This window comes from Botryllus schlosseri, chromosome 2 (assembly GCF_051294905.1).
Source record: "Botryllus schlosseri isolate E-star chromosome 2, Bs_hap1, whole genome shotgun sequence".
Classification (NCBI taxonomy): domain Eukaryota; kingdom Metazoa; phylum Chordata; class Ascidiacea; order Stolidobranchia; family Styelidae; genus Botryllus; species Botryllus schlosseri.
This window is the reverse complement of record NC_137237.1, coordinates 32,151,432-32,164,672: the sequence shown is the minus strand read 5'-3', so window position 1 is coordinate 32,164,672 and position 13,241 is coordinate 32,151,432. Positions and strand designations below refer to the sequence as shown.

Sequence of the window (13,241 nt, the reverse complement as noted above, 5' to 3'; positions counted from 1 at the left end):
ATTGAACGCTTGACATCAGGTAAACAGCTCCGGTTATACAATCACGTTCACAGCTTGCCAGTCGGCAGGCTTCTATTCGAACTATCTCCCCATATCAGTGGTTACGAACTTTTTTCTTCTTTATCACCACTACTGATTTTTTTCGAGTCATAATTCCCCATAACCTTAATTAGCTTTATCTAACTCTTAGAAATGCTCCAAAGATTAAAATTTGGAATGACCTTGTGTAGTAAAGACTAGGGCAAGTTTTTGCAAATTTGCAATTTTTTTTTACAACTTCAGCTAGCTTCCCAAACACTCAGAAGTCATGTAGTATGGTGTTTTAAGCTATTTGGAGGAATCTTATATTGCAACTTTTTGCCACTTCTTCAATTTTTCATGAAACGTTTTGCAACTATACTTTTTTCGATTTCTCAAGAAACGTTTTGCAAGTTCTTTTCAATTTTTCAAGCAACTACCTTATTTCTGGAAATATTTAGCACTATATGTAAATAGATCGCTTGATTATTTCACCGTAGTTTAAATTTGAGGTACTTTCTGATTTGACGTACATTTAGGTTAGACCGCCGAAAATTATATTTTCACCGGGTCAATTTTTTCAGGCTATTGATTTTGTTGAAGTCGCCAACACTGAGTTTTTCTACAGTGCCTTGGATACGGATCGATTCGAGTATATCATACCTTAATAATTTTAAGGAACTTGTCCATAAATGCTACGTTTTGGTGCAACTTTTATGAAAATTAAATTTAACTTTTTACTGCAACTTTTGTGAAAAAGAAGTGCAACTTTCCTCAAATTTGTACTGCAACAAAAACCTGTCCTAGTAAGGACTTTCTATTAGTAGGCCTACAAGTTAACATGCCCCAGGATTGATAGTGACAACTGTCGTATAGAAAACCCATGATTGTGGCAGTTCATCGTAATTTTTCTGAATAGAAGTGCATATTTGAGTGCAACCAATATCCCCGGGTCGTCTGACAGGTGACATAAACAATCGCCTTTTACTGCAATATATAATTGCTTGTGTACCGGAAATCAGTCAAATTCTACGAAAGTTTCATTGCGCGTCTTGCTGCTCGCCCTAGATATGCCTGTGACCCTGTAACCCACGTATTGGTCAACCTGAATTCGAAATGAGTTTTTGGCGGAAAATACGCCAGAAAATAAGGGATACCTACAGTCCTAAGCAGTGAATTGTAAGCCATAATCTTGGTGTTATGCCTACAAACATTACGTATTTACAATATGTATTTATGTTGCAAGTGCATCTGATCCCCTCCAGGAAGCCATAATTCCTTACAAGTGAGGATTCTCTACCGGCGGGTAGCCACTGAACTCGATTTCGTTGTTATCGGATTTAATTTGACCGGGAAGATGTGATTTATACACGCTTGTCTATGTATACTATTTTGGGTTCATGAATTCACGTCGTGAATGTATATTCTGTGTATCACAACTAGAGCTTTCATTAGTATTGAAAACTATGCAAATGCATGTAATGACGCACCTACATCTATAACAATAATGAGATATCATAGCTTCCGTATATATTTACATTAGGGTTATTCCAAATTTGACTTGAGTAATGATAAAATTGTCAGGTAACCTAAAGATACGCTGAACAGCAAATTTAGGTCAGTTCTGAACAATAGAAGGCATGCAATCTGAAATTGCAATTTTGACCAATTTTTCAAGCAACCGTATTCACGGTGGCAAATTTTGACACTTCGATATGATTACACATTGTGTTCCAAGCATGACTGAAGGGAGAATGATGATTCTTCACGGGTTCATATATAACGGCATGCGACAGACTTTAGATCAGAGGTCTGAAACACGCGGCCCGCCAAAGCATTTTGTGCGGCCCGCGACGACATTTTAGATTTTTATTAATTTGACAATATATATTTTTATTAATTTGACAATATATAAGTGTCACATATATCTTTTCAGGTTAAAAAGTGAAAATGTCTTCTTAAAATGCTCCGAAAGCCTGAAACTATTCATCAAACTTCACTATCACATCAATTGCAAACGCAACCATGCAGTGGAAGATTCACTATTTCGCCACATTTCCAACTCATGATGACAAAACGTGACCCTTAGACGATTTGTGACTGAAATTTGTGAGTTGGACTTGGATGCGACCTTTCTTAGAATTACTCAGACTCGGGCTAACTCGAAGGCAAAAGAAAATGACTCGAGTGGACTTGAAGTGACTCGAAATGCCGTGAATTTGTTAGAACCATGGACGCAACAAACTAATCGCGTATCAGGGGAATAGTAAATAGATCATAAGGTCGCAGCTTGTTATTTCGCTAACCAAGCAAGTAGTTATGGCAGCCATTGGCAATCTGTTAGTTACATGTTTGGTCGCTAAACCATGTTATTAAGGCCACATAAAGGTACCGAGTACCCCAGTGGTACGCTCCAACTATGTAACAGCAATGGGCCATTCGGCGTTCCGACATTTCAATCACTAGGACACATTCATCAATATATTGATATTATATTTAGATTTTTTCTGCTCCTATATTTGAAGATATTCGGCCCTGAGATTAATAGCCTACTTATCAGAAGTATACCCGAATCCTGAATTGGAATTACAATGCTTAACTTAAAAATGTTTCGATATCAGATCAGTCTCTATTATCAATCTGTCCAATTCAAAATATTCATAGTAGCTGAAAAATTATAACCCGATATGTTTTATGATGGCATCATACATTTGTCCGCCCATATGGTGTCTATATCTTATAATTAATATATATCCAGTACAACAACAATACGATGCAAATAGTTATAAATGTGATGATTCTTTTCGTGACAGGCTTAAATTGATACAATAGTAAATCACATTTTGACGATGTGTGTTTACTGTCAGTCTGCTGGATCAGCTCACTTTCAAAACGACAATTCATTCCCGCCAAATAAGGCCTACTTGGAAAGACATAGAATACCCCTATAAATGCTGCGGCCCGCGGCGTCGTCAAAACTGGTAAACTGGCCCGCGAGCACATTTGAGTTTGAGACCTCTGCTTTAGATGCTGAAATTCCTAATTAATGAAACTCTATTACGTGTTTAAAGATTTGGTGTAACTTGACGTATGATAGAGTAAGTGGTATAGGCCTATGTCATACTCGTAATCCGTAATTTCAGCTAGGGCAATCTCTAAGTTGTTGGAATTTCAACGCTACATCTTATGCTGGCTACTCATACCTGGATTTCGCAGGATGGCTGTTACCGACTCCAGAAAATCTTTAGGTAGGATATTGTTCGCCGCTGAAATGAAGGGAGAAGCGGTATATGTAAAGGTTCACTTCTGTTCAGTCAAGTATTATCGCACTAGGCAAGAGCTGATTTGGATGTATTTGCTGATGTGATAAGTAATGACGTTCTTCTTATACTTTTTAGCAGCATTTAAGTAATTTCATTCTATACTTCCACTTCTACTTCGTAATATTTTGTGATTTTTTATTTACCTTTCCTTCTTTTTAGATTGTCAAGTAGAAATATCATAGTCCTCCAAACTGAGGAATTCCAGGGCTGTTTTCACGTAGTAACGACATGAATTAAATTTTCACGAAGGCTTTGGCCAGTGGAGCGACGAATTGTTTTCACCAAAGTATCGGTCAGTATAAGTTTAGATGGCCGGTGATATGGTTCGTTTCACGTCGCATTGTCGCCAAAATGACAGGTTTCATCATAGGATCTACGAATCATCTAAACCAGTGGTTCTTAACCTTTTTTCTTCCAGCGCCCCCTTTCAAACATTACCGTGCTCCAGCGCCCCCCCAACTTCATATTGTAAGGAATGTAATAAAGAAACTGAGTAAGAGGGAGGGCCGTAACAGCACTTCGTCAACCCCCCTAAAAACGATTGCCTTGCGCACCCATAGCGTGATAAACCGAACTTCTGAGGGCTTCGCCCCCACGTACCCCATATCGCGATTTTGATAGTCAGCAAAGTTTGTGTGGTCTGGTCGCCCTAGGTACCAAAATTTTCTACAATACATGAATGAATAGGTGGTAATTACATATATAAGTCGCTATAAACTTTTAATCCTCTCAGCCCACGTAATCAAATTTACCAGTATCACTGACTGAGCTGTTGTATGGGAAAATAAAGGGCACGTAATTAATAATTAAACATATTTGGGCGTGCCTGCAGGTACAATTATTCGTTACCAGGGCCGTAACAGCACTTCGTCAGCCCCCCCCCAAAAAACAAAAAAATGTTGGCCCTGGGCCCCCATCGGGTGATACACCAAACTTCCGGGGGGGGGGACTTCACTCCCAGACCCCCATTAGGCTGTCCGCTATTTGCTGATAGCCTATTAGGTATCTACATTGGGTGTCCATTTGCTGAGACAGCTATTCTCGCCTAATCGCGCGAGCTGCGAAAAATTTCACTAATTAGGAGAGATGTGGTACCGATGGATCAAAAATTGCAAAATGATCTCTGGCCCTCAAATCTTCAGCCGAGAATAGCAGATCTTTTGCTGTTTCAACACTTCGATACAAGCTCTACCTATCGCGAACATTTACATGAATATCCGCCTTTTCAAAAACTATTTATAAACGTTTAAAATTTGTTGCTCGAACGTGTTATCGGTCCCCACCCGGTGGGTCCAACGGCACACGACCATGGGACCTATGAGACATACGCTCAAAAACTCAAATTTGTTAATTTGTTTTGTTGTGTACTATAAAATAAGCTACAGCAAGCCAATGAAGAATGATTCGTTGCGACCTTCAAGAATAATATTGATCATATCAACTCAAATGTTGGCATAAAATAATGTTTAGATTTACGCCTAAACTTACAAATCAATGCCACATACATATTACCCGCAAATCAACATTTTGACTTTCAAATACCTCGTAATAGCGATAAAACACTACAGGTAACTATGATTTACAGACTATATATATGTAGGAGAGTTTCTGTTGCGAAGTGATTAGTTAGTCCATCTATTTTGCTTGATTTGGCCATGGTACCATAGGTCCCCCACCCCATAAATATTGTAATTGACTTGAAAACAGTCCACTCGAGGATGGTATTGATTCAAAAAATATGTGCCATTATATACTCTGATACAAGCCCTGTACTTCACATCAAAAATTATGGTGGGTTTGTTAGTCTGAAAGGTGTTATAGAAAAATGCAAATGTCGATCCAAATTTACTTTACACCCCCTAAAACGTAAATCATTCGTCACAGACCCCATAACTAACGCAGGTCGAATTTTTTTGCATGTGAGGAAAGTTTCTGCCAGCCTGTATTTGTAGACAAATTCCCGGAGTGTAATCATGGAATTATCATGGAGAATTTTTCAAGTATTTTCGGTCCCAGTGATCCATCGGTACCACATCTCCCCTAATTACTGAATTGGTCAATATTATCGGGAATTGCATGTAAATTGAGATCAATTTTTATTCTCTCTCTGCTCACGTAAACAGATTTACCGGTAGAGCTGAGTGAGGTGCAATGTTGCCTCTAAGCTGCGCAGTGCGCACATGTGCAGTGCTGACACGGTCTCTGCGCACAGAAAATCTACGTTGCGCACAACAAATCCGGAGTTATTACCTTTTTTTAGTCGTTACGCACTGTTGTCCAAGGGTCAGCGCAGTGAGTTGTTGAGTGTGCGCAGACTCATCAAAACTTAAAGCGAACATTGTGAGGTTTCTTGGAAACTGTCGGGTCCGTTACTAATAATTAAACATATTCGGGCGGGCGAACCAAGTGGTATGACTTCGTTGCATGATGTTATTTCGTGACCCCCTGTCTGCAATATTAAAAAATATAGAATCGCTCAACAGGGATATCGCCCAACAGGAATATCCCTGTCGCCCAATCGTACTAAATTAAAAGACGCAGATGATATCAGATTGGTATTTCTTCACTGACATATAACTTTTCCCTGCTAGATGGAATTCGTCTTCTGGAATCCAGATTGCCAAGACAGGAACATTCGGTGTCAGTCATTTAAGCGCCCATGCACAATTAAACCTATCTGTATTTTGATGGCTATATGTAACGAAGTTTTCGGTGTTAATTTGCTCTGAATACTCATTAAGGATATGTCTTATCACCACATCATCTACTCCGAAGCTATTTTTCTCCAGCGCCACCCCATACCGCCCCCCTGAGCCCATCGCCCCCCATATCGCCCCCTGAGCGTTCGCGCCCCCCTTCAAAATCGCCAGCGCCCCTTGGGGGGCACTGGGGGCAAGGTTAAGAACCACTGATCTAAACGTTTGGAATTGTAGTTTGGCAATCTAGCAGTTAGGGGAGATGTGGTACCGATGGATCACTAGGACCGAAAATACTTGAAGAATTCTCCATGATAATTCCATGATTACACTCCGTGAATTTGTCTACAGTTACATGCTGACAGAATCTTTCCTCACATGCAAAAAAATTCGACCTGCGTGAGTTATGGGGTCTGTGACGAATGATTTACGTTTTAGGGGGTGTAAAGTAAATTTGGATCGACATTTGCATTTTTCTATATCACCTTCCAGACTAACAAACCCGCCATAATTTTTGATGTGAAGTATAGGGCTTATATCAGGGTATATAATGGCACATATTTTTTTAATCAATATCATCCTCGAGTGGACTATTTTCAAGTCAATTACAATATTTATGGGGTGGGGAACCTATGGTACCATAGCGAAATCAGGCAAAATAGATGGGCCAACTAATCACTTAACAACAGAAACTCGCCTACATATATATAGGCTGTAAATCATAGGTACCTGTGGTGTTTCATCGCTATTACGAGTTATTTGAAAGTCAAAATGTCGATTTGCGGGTAATATGTATATGGCATTAATTTTGGAAGTTTAGGCGTATATCAAAACATGATTTTATGCCAATATTTCAGTTGATATGATCTATTTTATTCTTGAAGGTCGCGACGAAACATTCTTCATTGGCTTGCTGTAGCTTAGCTTATAGTACACAACAAAACAAGTTAACAAATTTGAGTTTTTGAGCGTATGTCTCATAGGTCCCATGGTCGTGTGCCGTTGGACCCACCGATGACACGTTCGAGCTACAAATTTTAAACGTTTATAAATATTTTTTGAAAAGGCTGATATTCATGTAAATGTCCGCGATAGGTAGAGCTTGTATCGAAGTATTGAGACAGCAAAAGATCTGCCATTCCCGGCCGAAGATTTGAGGGCCAGAGATCATTTTGCAATTTTTGATCCATCGGTACCACATCTCCCCTACCTATCGTACCGGAAAATTGGTATCTGTCATTTTGTTAGCATTAGACCTATTTTAGCAGACCACCGTTGAAGCTCTCTGGACAAAAGACAAGAGATTTATATTTCCGCGTTTTCGTAATAGTATTGTATATCTCTTTTCATTCGCAGTATCATTGCATTGAGTTCTTCAAAATCAATTTAGTTCCTTTGTCTGGAGAACAATTATTTGGAGTTTAAAACCAAGTGCAGAATTACCCATATCTTCCGGAAATAAAATTACAGCAATTCGTCCATATTTTCTATCAATAAATACTCATCGTGTAAAGTGATAACACGGTATCCGTTACAACTTCTCAGTATTGCTCCTCCTTTCAATGACGGGCATTATAATCAAGGGGGAGGGAGTCATGCTATGACATTTTATGAAGCATGGCGTCCGCGTAACAAAAAAATATATTCGCTTTTCCATAGAAAAAAAACTTTCAGCTGCATCCCAAGATGCGGTCGAATGCTTATGCTGTCGATGACTTATACCTCCTGGGATGGAATAATAGGAACCTAGCTCTCTGTACCTTTCGCATAGGTCAATTTGCAGCTTTTTACGGTCCGTGCGAACGTATTATGATTGTTTGCAACCACTTACATGAGTGGATTGAAAGCCAATCAATTCTACTTTAACTTAGAGTAGTTTAAGGTTGCTTTAGAAAGTAGCCTACTACATCAACTAGTAATTAAATAGAATTTTACTTTTCTGCTTCTTCCACTTGGTAACATTATTGACTAGTTTGATCACCTTCGTGTATTTGTCCATGGAGGTTTTGTAGCGTCTGCAAAACAGATTCTTCCTCCACAGCAGGCAGTCCGGCTCTGTCATCTGAAGTAGCATTAGAACGTTATATCAAACAAGTCCTTAATTATTCGCAAATAAGATCCTAACCATATGCATAAATTATATACAATAATAATAAATTAACAATATGACGTTATTATAGACTGCAATTATTACAGGCCTACAGCAGTCTTCGTTATTGGATTTTAGCCGGTCTTGGGCTTTAATTAGAATCGAAATGCATACAGAGTTTAGTTTAGATTTGTGCATCACACTCAACCGTCAAATTTAGGATAACTGCGAAGGAATAGCGGAATATACCACTGGGGTATACGAACTAGGGATGGTGTGAACGCGAGGTTCACGTTCGCGTTCTGTGTGTGAACCAGACATGGGGTGATTACTTCACGAATGTAATCGATTGCGATTACGATTACCTGCGAATCCCGCGATTACGATTACGATTACGATTACAGCAAAATCAGGAAGTAGTCGATTACGATTACGATTACATTTCAAAAGTAATCACGATTACTCACGATTACAATTGTTTTACTTCTTAAAACTAATTTCAGAAGAGATATTGGAGGACAATATAAGGCTTGCGATGAAAAGGTCTGATGAGATAACAACTTTCTTCATAAATCATACTTCATTTGCTTGTTACGCCATAATGCACCCATTGCCCAACTCTATGCAGGACTATTCGTCGCACCCAACGATTTGCATTGTTGCCAGGTCCGTAACTGCCACACCCCAAACTCCCCAATAGGACTGGGAGCGAGCTCTAAGGGGGCTCAAAAGTATTTCGTAAATCAACATAAATTATTATAGAGTATTTTCAAGAGAGTTAATTAACTTGAAAATTTTCTTTGAGCTTCGGGATTTAATGTCTTTAAATAGCTTGATTATGAAATGCATACCTCTCCCTCTCAAGAAAAAAAGCAAGCATAATTTATATGAGTAGGCATTTCGGGGACGGTCATTACCCCGCCACGACACACCGAAAGACGTATGCAATTTCTGCCAACATGCAACTCCAACAAAGTGTGCTACCAAAGAATGACCTTTGTGCCAAAACTTTGGGTATGTGTCCATTGTCAGTAGCCGCGATCTGTGGGCGTGACGATAGTCCGGTCCTTCCAATCTGAGCCCCAACAATGCAAATGCCAAATGCCAAATTTTTGTATTGACTCGACTTGCACTCGAGTAATTTTGCATGACTCGAGACTAGAGCGGTCAAGACAGACATTGCATGCAACTTCGAATAGTAAAGTTACCACATTATGATACTTGGAAATAGGGCCGTAAACTGTGAAAACTGATGAAAATCACTTTATTATGAATACGAGCCATTCTATATCACTCGAGCAGAGTTGAAAGAAGTTGGTTGACCCGGATTGATATGAAAACTGATCTGTGAACATAACGACTTGTACTCGTACTCGAGTCAAACACTATGACTCGGACTCGTCCCTATACTAGCTGACTTGACCTCGGAATTGACTCGGGGGTGAATTGAAAATGACTCGACTTGACTCGAGTCAAAACTATAAAAGTGAGATTGACTTGTGACTTGGAACATTGTGACTTGGTTACAACCCTACCAATACCAACGTTGGGAGTGGGGGACGAATTGCTGTTTTGGTCCTGATTGTGCCTACAAGCGACGCTAACTCGGTGCATAAGCGGATGGCTATGGCGACAGGTATAAATTTCGAGTGAAGTATTGTGAAATAACGATTGGTGCCCGTTTCAAGTAGAGTCATATGTGAATAAGATAAAATGAACTAAAAATTCTTACACTCAATACAGATAGGCTACTGAAAGCTGCCGTTACGAGAAACAGCAAAGAACGGCTCGGTTATGATATATCAGCAGCAGGTAATTTTAACCATCGTAATGTTTTATTTGACGAGTACAAAATTTCAAATCTTTGTCCTGTGTACGTACAATACATACGTATACTACACAGATAGGCCTACTGCTCGCCAAGCATCAACGGTCAAACTGCGTTTAACTAAACATAACCAAACATCAATACATAAGTTACTATTTGAAACTAGGAAGAGTGGTGATTATTATCTTGCTGCGAGGTAGTAGCGTCTGGGGCGTATTGATAACCTAATATACAGCATGGCTTACACTCTTCTAACAATCACACAACAATGTACATCGAATATGTATTTACTACGTGTGGATAGCCTACTTCTTACGCAAGGACGAGCAAAGCTAATACTTCTGACGTAATAATGAGCAGTGGCGTTTGAAAATCAACCGTTTCCGCTATCCGTAACCTGGTATAATATCTCTTCCTTGTTCACGAATGTTCGGTTATGTCATGTTCATTGTACAGATAAAAAGTAATCGTTCTTTCACAAAGAAATCGATTAGATATGTGAAGTAGTCGATTACGATTACGATTACTTTGGATTTTTCTCGAATGTAATCGATTGCGATTACGATTACTTGAAAATGCTGTAATCGTCGTAATCGATTACGATTACTAATCGCGATTACCCCATGTCTGGTGTGAACCTCACATATTTAAAGGTTCGCGTTCACAAACGAACCTTAGTAGGTTCTGCACTGTGAACCTTTTTCATATATTACCATTTTCACTTCATTATAACATCTTTGGTTGAAATTGATTGCATTTCAACTGTGGGCCACTCTATCAATGACGCTGGCAGTATACGAAAAAATCACCACTAAACGAGCATACACCTTGACAATCTCAAAAATTTTACTTGCTTTGTTACAAAAGTTTGCTCGAAATTACCAGCTTTCCGTTTGTAAATATTTAGTGACTCTCTGCTGTGAACTCGACCCGCAATCACACAACATCAAGAACGAAATACACTACATGTAGGTAGTCAGCAAATGATGCCTAATCGACAAATCAATGAAATTTATATCGTTGTCTGAAATAAAAAATCTAGCAGGCGTACTGGGTCAATCTTGATTTATTATGTTTATGGTATCATAAAAGCCAAATCCGTGCGATTTGGGAGTTGGCTACTGCTGTATAACTTGTTACTGGGGTAATATCGGTATAGCAACATGCTACTAGCAAGTATAGAAACCCGTTTTACACTCTGCTCTATAACAACGTAGCAATACTCAGACGCCGAATACATTGTCCGGCCTATAGCTGACCTAGACCGTTAAGACGTAAGCTTATTTCACCTTGCGACCGAAGATATGGATTTTATGGAATTATTATATCATTTGATTGCCCCAGTTGATACATTTGGCGACGTTTAAAACGTCAATAAGTACTTCGGCATTGTAGCATACGGCCCGAGTCGTCGCTAGGTATCGTGTACGTACGCGTACATGTACAAATTGTACATTTTACATTAATACAGGCTATCACTTCACTGAAATGTAGAGTTGGAATTAGCAATATGACGTCACGTGACGTCATGAGGTTCACGTTCGCGTTCACACAGAACCTTTGAAAAAGGTTCGCGTTCACACGAACCTGAACCTTTCAGAGGTTCACACCATCCCTAATACGAACGTCAAAAAAACAGTCCCGTCGTATTCCTACATCGAAAAAATGAACAAAACATGAATAATGTGTGTATACCTACACCACACTCATAAACCTAAATTATAGATAGAGCAATCAAAGTTTTCGGAACTCCTACACTGATTCCTATCTAGCCTATTCATACCGGGATGTTGCATGATAGCTGCTATCGCCTCCGGGATATTTCTGGGTAGGATATTTTTCGCCGCTGAAATGAAGGGGGAAGGGTTATATATAAGAGTGCATTTCTGTTCAAATAAGTACTATCACACAAGACAAAAGACGATTTGGATGTATTATTATTGGTATGTCAGTAAAGAAGTACTTCTAATTTTTCGAAGAAGTCAATTAGTTTTCCACTACTTGCAGTACGTACTTACTCAGGTAAATCTAATTTCCCGAAACTTTTACTTCTACTTTTACTTACTTACTTTTCCCGATTTTCAGTTTGTCAAGTAGAAGTATTATATTCTTCCAGTTAGAGTGAGAGAAAGACTGAGGAATTTCGAGGCTGTTTTCATGGAGTACTAACAAAAATTTAATATTAAAAAGAGTTAGGTAAAGCTCGGAGTTTTCGTCGCTTTCAGCGCAACGCAAATATGGAGTGGCAAACATGTTTTCACGAAAGTATCGGTTAACATAATTCAAGCGCGGGTTGCGTGTTTTCGTTCACATCGCATTGTTGCCCATATGATATGTTTCATCACAGTATATCTAACTTATCAAAACGTTTGGAGCGATCGTTTCGCAATCTGAAAGCTACCAATCGCATAGGAAAAATGGTATATGCATTGCTTTTTTAACTTTAGTCTGATTTCAGCAGACCACCGTTGAAACTTTCAATACAAAAGACAGGAAAATATATTCCGCTTTTTAGCAACAGTATTTGTACTTGTCTTTTATTTCGTAGTATCATTACTCTGAGTTCTTCTAATTGATTTCAGGTTGTTGTTTTTTTGTCTGGAGAACAAACATGTTGGACTTTAAAACGAAATGTATTATTGCTTCTATTTTTCGGAAATTAAATTACAGTATATCCGCCACATTTTTCATTACGTATAGCAATCGCGCAACTTGTAAACATCATATCATATACCTCTACTCCCTTTTGCTCTTCGTATACACGACGGGACTTATAATACGGAGGGAGTCATGTCATGACCTTTTATGGATCGCATTGTTCAGGTAATGAAAATATTAGAATAGTTTTCCATAGCAAAACTGTGATTTGCATCTCATGATGCGGTCGAATGCTCATGCTTCCGAAGACTTATTCCTCCTGAGAGGCATCAATATGAATCAAGCTCTCTGCACCTTCGGCATAGGTTAATTTGTAGCTTTTGACAGTACATGCGAACCTATTATAACTGTTATGACTACTTACTTACTTAGATCTAAAGTCAGCCAATTTTGCTTCTACATGGAGTAGTTTGAGGTTGTATTTATAGTGCTACTTCTACTAGTAGGCCTACTTGGTGTATTTTGCGTCGCTACTTGTACTTCGACAGAGTAGGGTTCTTGACTAATTTGACCACCTTCGTGTATTTGTCCATGGACGTTTCGTAACATTTCCAGAGCAGATCCTTCGTCAACAGCAGACAAATCGGCGCTGTCATCTGAAATAGCACATGATGTTGTATCAATCATGT

At 39.0% G+C, this 13,241-nt stretch overlaps 1 protein-coding gene across 2 annotated transcripts in view; it reads right to left on the bottom strand.

Moving 5' to 3' along the window:
- Positions 1–1,743: 1,743 nt before the first annotated feature.
- Positions 1,744–13,241, bottom strand: part of LOC145458236 (uncharacterized) — a 29,762-nt gene continuing 18,264 nt past the window's right edge. The window contains exons 8-11 of one of the 2 annotated variants that reach the window (XM_080336560.1): positions 13,128–13,208; positions 11,738–11,800; positions 8,019–8,099; positions 1,744–3,284 (exon numbers count right to left, since the gene is read on the bottom strand). In XM_080336560.1, the coding sequence (XP_080192686.1) occupies positions 3,196–3,284; positions 8,019–8,099; positions 11,738–11,800; positions 13,128–13,208 (314 nt within the window). In that variant the 3' untranslated portion in view covers positions 1,744–3,195. The remainder of the gene's footprint in view (positions 3,285–8,018; positions 8,100–11,737; positions 11,801–13,127; positions 13,209–13,241) is intronic. The other variant, XM_080336569.1, reaches the window with a different exon arrangement.